Source organism: Dermochelys coriacea, chromosome 5 (assembly GCF_009764565.3).
Source record: "Dermochelys coriacea isolate rDerCor1 chromosome 5, rDerCor1.pri.v4, whole genome shotgun sequence".
In the NCBI taxonomy this organism is placed as follows: domain Eukaryota; kingdom Metazoa; phylum Chordata; order Testudines; family Dermochelyidae; genus Dermochelys; species Dermochelys coriacea.
The window spans coordinates 49,167,469-49,180,124 of NC_050072.1; the positions used below are offsets into that span (position 1 = coordinate 49,167,469).

The 12,656-nt window shown below is 42.0% G+C and overlaps 2 protein-coding genes across 6 annotated transcripts in view; one reads left to right on the forward strand and one right to left on the reverse strand.

Annotated features, from left to right (window-relative positions):
- Positions 1-1,724: 1,724 nt before the first annotated feature.
- NSA2 (NSA2 ribosome biogenesis factor) lies at positions 1,725-8,232 on the reverse strand. The gene is made up of 6 exons (XM_038403627.2): positions 8,069-8,232; positions 6,072-6,259; positions 5,112-5,262; positions 4,327-4,506; positions 2,894-3,086; positions 1,725-2,040 (listed from the first exon to the last, which is right to left on the reverse strand). The coding sequence occupies exons 1-6, from the start codon at positions 8,069-8,071 to the stop codon at positions 1,973-1,975; spliced, it is 783 nt and encodes a 260-aa protein (XP_038259555.1). The 5' UTR covers positions 8,072-8,232; the 3' UTR covers positions 1,725-1,972.
- Positions 8,233-8,453: 221 nt separating this feature from the next.
- GFM2 (GTP dependent ribosome recycling factor mitochondrial 2) overlaps positions 8,454-12,656 on the forward strand; it is a 52,874-nt gene continuing 48,671 nt past the window's right edge. For 3 of the 5 annotated variants that reach the window (XR_006281739.1, XR_006281738.1, XM_043515329.1), the window contains exons 1-2: positions 8,485-8,745; positions 12,107-12,196. Coding sequence is in view for 3 of the 5 variants with exons in the window: in XM_043515329.1 (XP_043371264.1) it covers positions 12,134-12,196 (63 nt within the window). In the remaining 2 variants the exon portion in view is untranslated. Of the gene's footprint in view, positions 8,835-12,106; positions 12,197-12,656 lie in introns of all 5 variants that reach the window. The other 2 variants (XM_043515332.1, XM_038403612.2) reach the window with 2 other exon arrangements.

Below are 12,656 nucleotides of genomic sequence, written 5' to 3' on the forward strand. Positions count from 1 at the left end.
GGGGGAACGAGATCTTTGACAAGATCACACCTCAGGTATGAGAGGAACCAGGAATCAGTATTTGTCTAGTCCAAAGGTCCCCAAACTGTGGGACACATCCCCCTATGGGGGTGTAGCTGAGGCCAGGACCAGCCCCCACAAGGGGCAGGATGGGAGCACCCTCCTGCTCCTGGCCTCGGCTCAGGAGGGCATGAAAAGTTTGGGGGACCACAGGTCTAGTCTACTACCATCGTTACACTTGTAACCAGTAGTAACTGCATCAACAAGCATTTCTGAAATGAGTATCTTTTTCCAAAATTCAAAATAAAGTTAAGGGTCTAATTTAGCTTCACACTAGCAGCGTCCTCTAACAAATGAAGCTTGATTGGATGTTTTTGTAAGTCCCACTGTACTTAGACTAAAATTATGTACCTCTTAAAAATCAAGCCATGTACTATGAATAACTCAAGTCTTTGTCACTTATTGAAAGAGTTCTGTTTCCAATTGTTAAAGCATATTTCAACAAGTACAAAAAAGGTAGGGAAAGTTATTTTTAAAAATTCACTGCATAACTTTCAACTACTACTAATTGAGGTAGTAGTTTTCCTACAGCTTGTTGGTATGTTCACGATCTCTGACCAATACTACAGCAGAAGGAAAAATTCTTATTTTGAAGGCTTGATTGCTTTCTGAATTAATATTTAGAGTATAACCAAATGGCATTCAAACTACTTTGAATTTAGAATAACCCCTGAATTTACACAGTCACTAAAGAATTTACATTAGTACTTTAAAAAAGTCATTGATTTAATTGTAGGTATTGTCTAATATTTTCCTTCACTTCTGAGATAATTCAGTAGATGGTATATACACCTAGTAGATACTGCCATCTATCAGGAAACAAGGCAGCAAAGAAATCTATGAATACAGACTCCTTAGTATTCACTATCTCCTTGCCTGGAAGCACAGAACCATGCTCTCAGGCCCTACTTCCTCCTCTGATTCAGCTGAGATTTGAAGGGGGGAGGGGATGATGAAGACAGTAGGTTCATGCATAGGAAAAAGATTGACACGCCTCTGGCGATCCTTGCATCAAAAGTCTGAGTGATAAACAAAAAAAACACTGTTCAAAGCTTCTTAGATACTAATGCCTGCAAGTCAGAGCCTTTCCTCCTTCTAACCCCAGCAGGATACTTAGTGGCAAGTACTAAAATGTTGGTACTGTTACTTGTGCTCATATCACTATGTAGTTAGACCCCTCTCCTTCGCTTCTCCCAGCTGCACTGCTTCCTCTAGGTTCTCTCCATTAGTTCACAGGTGAACATGTGGAGTTTGAGGTACATATCTTCCCTCTTTATGGAGTTTTCCCACTAATAAGTCAGCTGGAGATATGGCAGACCATGCCCTGTGTGCTGTGCAGTTTCTGACAATCAACACTCTTTGCTGCAGCTGCTTGGCCCTTACTGCATCATCATCAACTTGATCTTTCTTCTCTGTATCTGGGGTTTCCTCTTGTTTTCCATCCACCTTTAGGACCCCAACTTAACTTAGGTGCTGATGGGCAGTTTGTATGCATGACTCTGCCCTCTTGTTTCCCATTGTCAAGAACCTCAGTTGAATTTTGTTCAGATTTAGCAATTCTAAAGTGATTCCTGCATCACAAATTGCAGAAGGAGAGCAACCATCATTTTCAATTAGTTACAGTAAAAAGTTTAGAAAAATATAACTTTGTCCCAACAAAAACAAAATTGGAAAGCTCATTGACTTTATTCTGGTAACATTCAATGGAACAAACAGTTTATATACCATTGGGCTTTAATATTTGTAAAATTTTCAGGAACTTGATTGTTTAAGTTCTTTGATCTTCCTCTCTTAGGTTCAAGTTTGACGCTTGGTTTTTGGGAAGCTAAAAGTCTTAAATTGCTCGCAAGCTTCTTGATTTACTCGCCTCAATTTTGCAAGAGTCCATGTGCAATATTTAGTAAAGCCCCCATCAAACAAGCAGGACTGCATTAATGCAGCCATCATTTTCTGGATTGTTGGTTACCTGTGCATATTTCCCTAAAAGAAAAAAAGAGAAAAGAACTTGGAATAAAGCATTTTCCCCAACAGCTTCTGGTACTACAGAAAATAAAAACTTAACCCTGAAAGACAATTAAATGTAATAACAGCCATACTTGGTCTGACCAAATGTCCATCTAGCCCCGTATCCTGTCTTCTTACCGCAGCCAATACTAGATGCTTCAGAGGTAATGAATAGAACCTGTAATCATCAAGTGATCCATCCCTTGTAGCCTCTTCCCAGCTTCTGGCAAACAGCTAGGGACACCACTGCTGCCCATCCTGGCTAATAGCCATTGATGGACCTATCCTCCATGAATTTATCTATTTATTTTTTGAACCCTGTTATAGTGTCTTAGCCTTCACAATATGTTCTGGCAAAGAGTTCCGCAGGTTGACTGCGTGTTGTGTGAAGAAATACTTCCTTGTGTTTGTTTTATACCTGCTACCTATTAATTTATTCACCTTTAAAAGTCCCCCTACCAATCCCACCCTGTGTAATCTAATGGACTCCCATTCCAAAACACTAATTGCAATATGAGAACTGCATTTTGATAAATCATTCTTAAAGAAAAATAGACTTCAATTTAGCAACATTTTTCAGCTTACGCATGAAAGCACCCTCCAGAGCTCAGATTTTATAATGAAGAACTTTAGATCCCAAAACAGCTATATTCAAGTATTTTGGGTATTGTATTGTTTTTGGACCCTTAAATAATTTGACATTTACAAGGTGAACTGAAAGCTTAAGACTAACATGCTTATAATATAACAGATTCAAATCTCTTTATTCTTTGTTAAAATTGTAGACTAGTTATGGAATACAGCGGATAACTTTTTGTTGGATACTTACCCCAGATAACTTTGCCCCCTTGTGTCACAAGGCCAAGCTCACTCACATTCACCTCAATGACAGTACCTTTGGTAATTACACCCAATGTTGTGTACAGAGGGGAAGAGGGATTCTTTTTTACACCAAGTATCGGTAGACAAAAAGTAGCTTTAAGTTCAGGATGTGTTACATGAGCCTTCTTGAAACGTAAGCCCTGTTATATAAATATAAAATTAAAAAACCATTAGTAAAAAAAAGTTGACCTCCAACTAACTAAATTATTGTTTCCATAATTTCCTGTATTTTTAGGAATTACAGCGAGAAATAATTGAAGTGATTTTTGGTATTTTTTAAAAAGTCACCTGTCAGTTGTAAGATGTCAGATTTGTTCAACCCTGATAAATAATCAGATAAGATTCTCTATAGACTACTCAGATTTGTACATTTTCAGTATGCATCACTTTAAAATTAGTATGGAAAGAAGAATACTTGCTGTTGCAGATGGTTTCTGCATGCTGAAGAAATCAGGAGCTAATAGTAAAGTATTTCACATTCTTATTTTTAGGCTCAAGTTCTTAATTTCTAAGCATCCCCTGTAAAACCTAAAACTGCAGCCATTCCTTCCCTGTCCCACCTATTGTGAAATTATAAATATCAGAATCTTACAAAGCACAACACACTTTCCAGAGGAGGTAAACAACATTGACATATTTACAGATGGGGAAACTTAGGGATGAAATGACTTGCCCAAGGTCATCCAGCAGACCAGTGGTAGACTTGGCAATAGAATCCAAGTGGTCTGTGTGTCAAACCAGTGCCCTATCCACTGAGCCACTGCCTCCCTGAAAGAACTTAAGGGTCTCCTCATACATCCTCATGTCAGGGATGATCTAAGTTTACTTGGTTGTGCCTCAGTGCAGGAGTCTGGACTAGAATACCTCTCAAGGTCCCTTCTAGCCCTATATTTCTACGATTTAGGCTTCTACAAGGAAACTATTAGAAATGTGGCTGATTTACAACAGTTTCAACTTTAACTCTGGATTACCACTAAAGGTATGAGACCATCACAGAATCTGTGACCTCCATGACTTCAGGGCTTCAGCTTGGGTGGCGGGGCTCAGGCTGTTAGCCCTGTGCCACAGGGTGAGCCCCAAGCATAGGGGCTCTAGCTGTCAGCCACACCCCCCCCCCCTCTCAGCCCTGGCAGCAGGGATCAGGCTTCCGTAAATTCTTGTTTCGTGCCAGCAATCTGTCCATGACTTTTACTAAAAATAATAAAATCTTAACCTTAAATTATCACCAAAGTATATTTCCTCACTGGAAATTTGTTAGTCTCTAAGGTGCCACAAGTCCTCCTTTTCTTTTCACTGGGGAGAGTCACTGTTGACAAATACTATATACTGACTCAATGCTATAAATATAGGTTAAACCATATTTGTATAAAAGTAACTTACCATTGGTCGAATAAATCGTTCATATTTAGGAGGTTTTCGAGTAAAGCCATCCCCAACAAAGCAGACTTTGGTAACCATCCTCTTCCAGGCCTTCTTCTTCCTCTTTCCCGTACGGATCACCTTTAAAACTTCTGTTTCTCCTTGTGCACGGACTTTTGGCACAGGAACTTCCCATTTCCCCTACAAAGAAGGGCCAGTAGCATTATTAAAAGTGTTGGTGAATGGAAGGGAAGAGGTATCAAAGAATAAAAACTACAGTTTTACTAAAGAGAAATTATAGTTCTTCTTTTATATGATTTATGGTGTAGCAACTCAAAATATTATTGTAATAAAGACGTATAAAAAGAGCCACTGACCATCATTCTGACAAACTGGGACAATTAGCATAGGGAACACATTGTCTCAAACATCTGAATTCTTTATATCTATTAGATGATACATTTTTTAAATGCAAGAAACATTACTGATTGTTCTTCCTCCTCATTCTATTGAAGTCAATGGTGATTTAACACTGTTGCTAAATGTCATGAAAGTTAAGTTACTGTATAGGCTTGTTAGCTATTTTTCTGACTCAATAGCTCTGCCATTGTGAGTTTTTGCAGGTACCAATATACTAAGTTTATATTTACTGAAAAAAAAAAGTGCTTAACAAGGTGCTAATCAAACCTGCAGAACTATTCAGACTCTGCCTCCAGATTGCAAGCGAAGTCAGCATGAATACTGTGAATGGCCATTAAATAAACCCTAGTAATAGCAATTATCTGAATTTTTCTATTGTTACTTACAGCTTTTTCTTTTCGTTTCTGTTTGATCATGTTGGAGAGAACTTTAGCCCGGGACTGGCCCTCTCTATCCAACAGGTATGCTGGTACAGCTCCTTCTGGGGTTCTCTCATCATTCTTTTGCTTGGTGTTTCTCTTTTCGTGCATCTTAATGCTAAAAGGAAAAACAACAAGTATTCAGAAAAACATCCTCAGGGTGTACAAAAAAAAAAATCGAATGTAAAAGCTTGACAACATGAGCCACTATCACATTTACCTGTCATCTTAAGCCTTATGTATGCTCAGAGGCTCTCTTTAAAGGTAACTTATTTCCAACAGCAGCAAATGACCAAAACTATCTATGAACAAAATGTTGTCAAGTGCACAAGCTAAATAAATCAAAATACTTTTCTTCTAATTAATTCAGTTATAATAAATTGTGGGTGTTATCTGCAACAATATAGGGTAAAAGTTTCAAACAGAAGTGTGATTTTAACTTGACAGTGTTAAGATTAGTATGGTAATTTATCTTAAGATCCAAATAATATGGTATAAACCGCTGTGCTTTTTCTGTTAACAGTTTACAAGAAGGGCAACAGAGAAACATCTGAATGAATACAAAAGTCATGGAAAGCCCTTTAAACGCATTACCTTGTATTGTTCCATTAAGCCCCCGCCCCGATCAGTTTTAGATCTAGAAGCAGTTCTAGTGTTTAATGTTCATCACTGATAGCAGTAGACTTAGCATCCAGCACTAACATCTAATGGTAGGAACAGTTTTGATACGGGAGAGCAAGAGGGAGAATTTAAATTATGGCACAAAACAATTTGTTCCTGCAAGTCAGATGCATTTTTCAAGTTTTAATGCACAATTCAAACAGGCCTCTATGCAGTTTAATAATTCATAACTATATCAACGTCTAGTCACAACCTTAAACTACCATGAGAGCGTAACAGTGTCAAGGAAAAAAAATGGATACGCACGTCTTTTTCATTTGTATCTTCTCAGCATGGCGCTGCTTATGGTAGAGTTTGGCCTTCAACCCAATCAATTTCTTTGCCTTCTTTGACCGTTCATGAGCCTCACGGCCCTCCTTCTTCCTCTTCTTCTCATGGTAATCCAAGCGATAACCATATCGCTTGCGGTGTAACTCTATGTAATCGTTCTGTGGCTATACAGGCAAGGAGATATTTTGTTTAGAAGTTAGTAAAGTGTGGCAAGAAGCTTTTTGCACAATATACTTAATCTCCTCTTATCTGCATAGTGGAATACTTCTTGGAGATAACTGGTTCCAAAACTGTTGGACGCATCACACATGACATGGTCAATTAATAATGGACTGATAACAATACTATGCTGTTACAACAGTCAATGTACAAGCAAAAATTACTTTAGTCTTTCAGATTTGTGATACTAAACAGGTGGGGTTCCTGCACTGTTCAGGACAGGATGCACACACTGGGTCTAGAGTCCACACGTACCTCGTTCCTGAGGTCAGCTTAGCGTTAACTCAAATAAAAACAGAGCTAATCCTCAGTCTGAAGCTTGGCTATTCCCAGAGTTTCTCTGCAGGACTGCCTCTTCCAGAGAGATAAAGCAGGTTTACTTGACCACACACTTCCTGGGTGATCAGTCTCTCTCTCTGCCTTAGTTCCCATTATGAAAAGTGGGTATTATAATCTTTCCCTACCTCATATGGGTGCTGTGAGCATAAACACATTTAAGGTTATGAGGCACTCATATTATGGTAGTGGAGGCCATGTGTATGTATATATATATATATATATATAAAAATAATTGATGACAGAGATAAATGTGTCAACCCCTAATATCCTGTTTACAGTTAATGAGCTGTATCTGCTCCCATGGTTCATGCTCCCAACTTCAGGATAACTCAAAAGAGAAGTCCTGTATCCCTATACAGCGTCCTGGGAGCCTGCCCAAATTAACGCAGACCTATTATATTGTAGTCCTCTAACAGCCCTTTTCTAGAGCTCTCGTTTAACCACACAGGAATGCAATGGTGGCTTGTGTGAAAGTGGTAAACACTGAAGTTACAGTTTAGATTTACAAGATAGTAAGTCCTCTAAATGCCCAGTGTATAAATATCTACACAGTTAACTGGGTGGCCAACATCACATGATCAGACCATCTCCTGCTTGTTACAAAACAGATATAAAATATTCTCTTCTTCCATCCTAGCTTGGAGGAGCAAGAGCTGGATTAGTTTCCTGGGTTTCGTTTCTAGGAGTGTGATCAATGCGATGCGTGTCTGGCTGAGCTCCCCTTCACCGAGACTGAGCTGGGGGGCAGGGGGGATAGCACAGTACCGAGCTGTCAGGCTGATGCTTTGTCTATATGCACAGGGAGGCACCAGCGGAAGTGCCGCAGCGGGGGCTGGAGATTGAGGCCACTTGCCCCAGGGCAGTTTTGTGAACTGTGGGGCGCACCACCGCGGGGGAGGGGAGCGCGTCCAGACGGGTGTCCGCTGGGGCAGGGCAGCAATGGGGAGAGTCTCCAGGGGGGCACCGGGAAGCCCAGGCCCGGCAGCAGCCTGCTACTCTCCTGGCCGCTAACCCGCAGCTTTAGCCGTCTCATTCACCGTGGCCCGGCGGGCCTGCTCTGGTCACAGAGACGCGTATTTTAAACCCTCCGGAGCCCGGGGTGGGGGGCGCACTGCCCGGTCTATGCCGCACTGTCACGGGCTCCTCCCGCCGCGAGCCACCCGCTCCCCCCTCGGTGAGCCGCTCTCTGCCCCGGAGGGCCTGGGACGGGGGCTGCTTCGTGACTCGCCGGAGCCAGGCCAGCCTGTCTCCGAGGAAGAGGCCCCCGGAACATGACGCTCCAAAGAGGGCGCAGGGCCCCGCTGCTCTCGGGTCAGGCCGGGACTCTGCAGCCGCTGAGGACAAAGGGGCTCCGGCTTCGCCTGGGCCAAGGCCCGCTCCAGGCACAGACCCCTCCCAGCGCCCCCTCCTCTCACCATGGCGGCCTAGCTCGTGGGGCTGCGTGCGGCGGTTAGTAGCTCGCGCTCAAGCTTCAGCCGCCGGCGATCCCGTCTAGCCGCCGCACGACTACAAGGAAAGGATTGGTGCGTCCGGGAAACACCGCCGGGTAGAACCGCTTCCGGCACTGGCACTTTCGTTCCGCCTGTAGCAAGCGGTACACGCCGCGTTTGGCCGGGGCCCTTCCCTTCCACCAGCCTCGGGGCGTCGAAAAAAGCCTGAATCATAACCCGGCAGCTGAATCGCCAGCAGGGCCTGCTGGGACCTCCCTGCGGGGTCCGGAACCCTGGGAGAGTCGGAGGGGCTGGCCGGGAGGGAGAGAAAGGACACCGCGCCGCGGTGCGGTCTGGGAAGACGTTTTTTCATTGCAGGCTTTCCCTGGGTTCGGGAGGCGGCGCCGGCGCGGCCGAGCAGGGCGGAAGCGGAAGCGGAGCGGAAGCGGAAGGAACCTGCTGCGGATCGGGGGCGCAGGGTGACGGGTCAGATCTTTCCTGGAGGTCGTCACCCGTCTCTGCTCAGGGTCACCGGGCACCGAGGGCGAGGCCTCCTTCTCCGCACCCTTCGTGGGCCGGGCCGGGCCGGGCCGGGCCGGAGGGAGTGAGTGAGGAGGCGGCGGCGGCGGCGGCTCTGGGAGCTGGTGTCCTGGCTGCGGCCGGCGAGTGTTGCCGGGCAGCGGAGCCTGGGACCCCTGCCTTCCTTTCTTATCTCCTCCCCCATCCTTGCTTACCAGCGGAACAGGGGAAGGTTTGTGCTAGTTTCTTTTAAGACCGTTTTTCTTTCTCTTGTTACTGTAGCTCTTTATTTTATTAGTTACTTTTTGAACCAGGCATCCTTCCCACACTGCAAATAATAAGTAATACTACTTATTCTTACAGCCTTATTTTATTTGTTATTTGAGGCCTTTTCCTTCCTAGCCACAAACTATAAAGCAAATATATTATTTTCTTCACAAAACTTAAGCTCACTTTAATTTTTTTAAATTTTAATAGCTCTACAGACCAGAAACAAAAATACAGTGTGATGATCAAAAAGTCTATCTAGCGTGTGTGTGGCCACAGCACGTTAAGCATTTGGACAAGATAAAAAAAAAAACCTGACACTTTGCACAATGCATAATCCCAGGAATACTGTAGATATTAGTCCTGGGAGGTCTTATAGACCTAATAGCTTAATGATAATTGGAGCCCAAGAGAGAGAGCTAAAATTTGTATACCAATATGTCCAACCTAGAGGAAGAGAGAAGTTAATATTTTCCATTCTTTCTGCCCCACCTCTCCCTGGCAAACTGCAGGATTGAGCATGGGCAGTTGGAGTTTTGCTGGGGAGGATTCTTCCTTCCTTGGCTCTAACCAATCTCTAGTTGCCATGTGAAGGAGATAATGCAGGTCATGAGACATGACTTATTTTCATTTCTCTGGCTGAGCTCCCAAATACAGCTTAAGATCAGCAAGAGCCTGTGTTTTTTGGGCCCTGCTCTTTTTTAGAATTGTTTCCTTGCTGACTGACGTTCAAGAGCTTGTCTTCTGGGATCTTGAGTCACTGAGTATTCCCTTGAGTCTGATTGCTATATAATGGATTTGATGCTGTTGAAAACTTGAACTGGTATTACGCTGTTGCTACCAAACCAAATTTCCTCCTCGGAATTCGAGGCATACTGTACAGCTTCTGGAACTTAGCCCTGAGGTCCAGGAGTTTCAGCGACTATTTGGGCCTGAATATGGCCCATGCTTTTAAACTGAGTAGTTTATGGTTACAAAGTAAGTACTGGCATATTTTTTGTCTTAGAAATACAGTACAGACCCGTTTACATGCAGATGTCAGGAGTCAAGCTGTCACAACCATGTGTTAACGAACTGTGGGTTAAGAGGGCCATGTTGAAAAAAGTGTCTATGATTCACTAAGAAAAAAATGTTATTTTCTGCTCTTTCTGGCTTGCATTTTTTTTTCTTATGAAGTCTGTCATTCGCCGCAGATGAATGATATTTTCCGCATTTTGCTCCTCCATAAATCTTACAACGGTTTCTACAGCACTAAGGGCTTCTGTGGGCGAAATTTTGATCTTTTCAATGACATCCTCACCATCACTTTCGCGGTCCGACGTAGCCTCGCAACCTGTTAATATTTCTTCCTCGGACAGAAATTCTGAAGTCGGGCAATCTTCATCCATCTCCAGCCACTCGGCAATGATTTCTGGTGACATATCCAAACTAAAATCTTGTATCATTTGAAAGAGAAGTTTACCTTTATCCTCTTTTGTCTGCGTGCGTGTTTGTAGGACGTCTTCTTCCGAAAATCCTTCAAAATCTGGCTCTGAATCCGTGCCACTGCTGGAGTTTTCCGAGTCTGAGCCATCTTTGACAGAAATGGCATCGCCGCGAGCCTTCATCCAGCAGTTTTCAATGGACTTTTGTTTTACTCCGTCCCAAGCTTTTTTTTAACTAAATAAATAATTTCCTTCATGTTTAACTGTTTCGGGAATTTGGAAATGCCTGAAGACGTGCATGACACGATCGCCAAAATCAGCTCCCATTGATAATTGTTTTTAAAATTCTGAATAATGCCCTGGTCTAAAGGTTGAATTTTTGATGTTGTGTTGAATGGTAGGTATAACACTCGAATTTTTCCATCACTCAGTACCAGTGATTCGGCTGGAGGATTGTCAAGTAGCAAAAGTGCTTTAGCTTCGAGTTTCTTCAACCGCAGGGGCTTACGAACAGCTGGAACAAAGCTGTTGTGGAACCAGTCATTGAAAATATGTCTCGTCATCTGAGCATTTTTGCTATTTTTGCACTTTGGTTCTATTGAGGTGATTAAAGCAGCAAGGGTTATGAAAGCGGCCAATGAGAAGGGGAGCAAGCTTAAGGCTGCCTGTCTTATTACTACAAAAAAGAAGAGTCCCATGATCTTTTATCTTTTTAAATCCAGCTGTTTTCTGTGCCTTGTAATTAAAGGCTAAAGTCTTATCAGGTAGCAGTTTTGTAAAAAAAAAAAAAAAAAGCTGTTTCATCACAATTATAAAGTTGCTCTTCGTGGTAGTCTTCATTTTGTAAAATAGATTTCAACGTGGCAGGAAGTGCGTTTGCAGCCGATTCATCAGCTGATCAGCTTTCTCCAGAAATCGATACCTGTGCTATGACATGATGCTTTTTAAAATGACTTATAAACCCTTACTGGCTTGGAATGATTCGTCCCCCCTTAAATTTCCAAATTTTGTCACTTGGGCTTGAAGAATTAGCCCACATAGCAGCATTCCTTTCAGCTTTTCCTGAGCAAACCACATGCACATGGCGTTGTCTATTGTGGGTTTTGCTGAATAGCGCACACGTTTTCGCTTAAGCCCCATGGCAGAATTGATATTTTGTACAAAGCCATTCAGTTTAGATTAGTTTTTTAGCCATCCTCTGAGAGGAGATTTGGCAGTCCCAATATCTTTTGAAACTTTGGCCTGGGTTTCTCTGCTATTGACTCAATCTATTGCAGCTAGCTTTTCTTCTACAGTTTAGGAATTATATTAGGCCTACGGTTAAAATTTTCTAATATAGTGTGTATATTACTATATAACTACTATATATTATATATCTCTAGTGTGACAATGACTAAGTGTGCGTGATATGTCTTTACCAGTATCGGTAAAGACGTACAACACATTTCCGCTCCGCACTTCCTGTCAATTTCTATGTCAATCAGTTAGTGAGCAAATCTGTAGTGCTACATAGCAATTTCTTGTACCGCATGTGAAAGTGTCTCGCATGTTAAATAGGGCGCTGGGAGGCATGGTGCTACCTGCGTTAAGCAGATTTGTTTGTAAACGGGTCTGTACTGTATATTTTATATTGTTTGTAGATATACATGTACAGTTTTAACATCTGTTGGCATTACTCTATTTTTGATAAAATATAGCCCAATACAGTTCCCATTTAGGCCAGTGAGAGTTTTCCCTGCGACTTGATTGCAAACAGTTCAGATATTTAATTTGGATCATGATCTTTTTACACAGTATTTGCTTATATTGGCAGAGTGCAGCTGTAGACAATAGTGTAATAATGTTGAGAGTTCCAAGGAAATTTTCACTGAATGTCCTGAAAGCATCAAATTTGTGCAATGAGGTAAGATTTTCTCAGATTTTTATTTGCCAATGAGCATTTGCTAAATATTTTCTTTTAAGCAAATGGGATACGTAGGCCAATCTGAATAAATATAAATATTTTACTGTCTGGAATGAAGCTTAATATTCATTTTATTTCAAATATCAAAATAAGTTTTTATTTTATAGTTTGTGGGGAAGCTCAGAAATAGGTAGATGGGTTTTCATGTGTATATCTTTACCTCAATAAAGTGGCAGTTTCTGTAAATGTTTTGGTTTATACTTGTAATTCCAGTGAGGTCTAGTATACGATTTTGCCTCACTCCTTGTATGTGTTTAAATACTGTTGATACTGACAGTTTATATAGATTTCAGTATAGGCTTTGACTTTGATTTGCACTTTCATTAGGCTTTACAAATTCCGTTGGGTATGGATTTGTTTTTGGTCTTTGACTCTAGCAAGTAATGCTGAGATGCCTGCA

Coding starts and splice junctions, on each gene's coding strand:
- NSA2 (XM_038403627.2), bottom strand. Junction 3,087..4,326: donor AACGATTTATTCGACCAATG/GTAAGTTACTTT, acceptor TTTATATAACAG/GGCTTACGTTTCAAGAAGGC. Junction 2,041..2,893: donor AGGGGGCAAAGTTATCTGGG/GTAAGTATCCAA, acceptor TTTTTCTTTTAG/GGAAATATGCACAGGTAACC.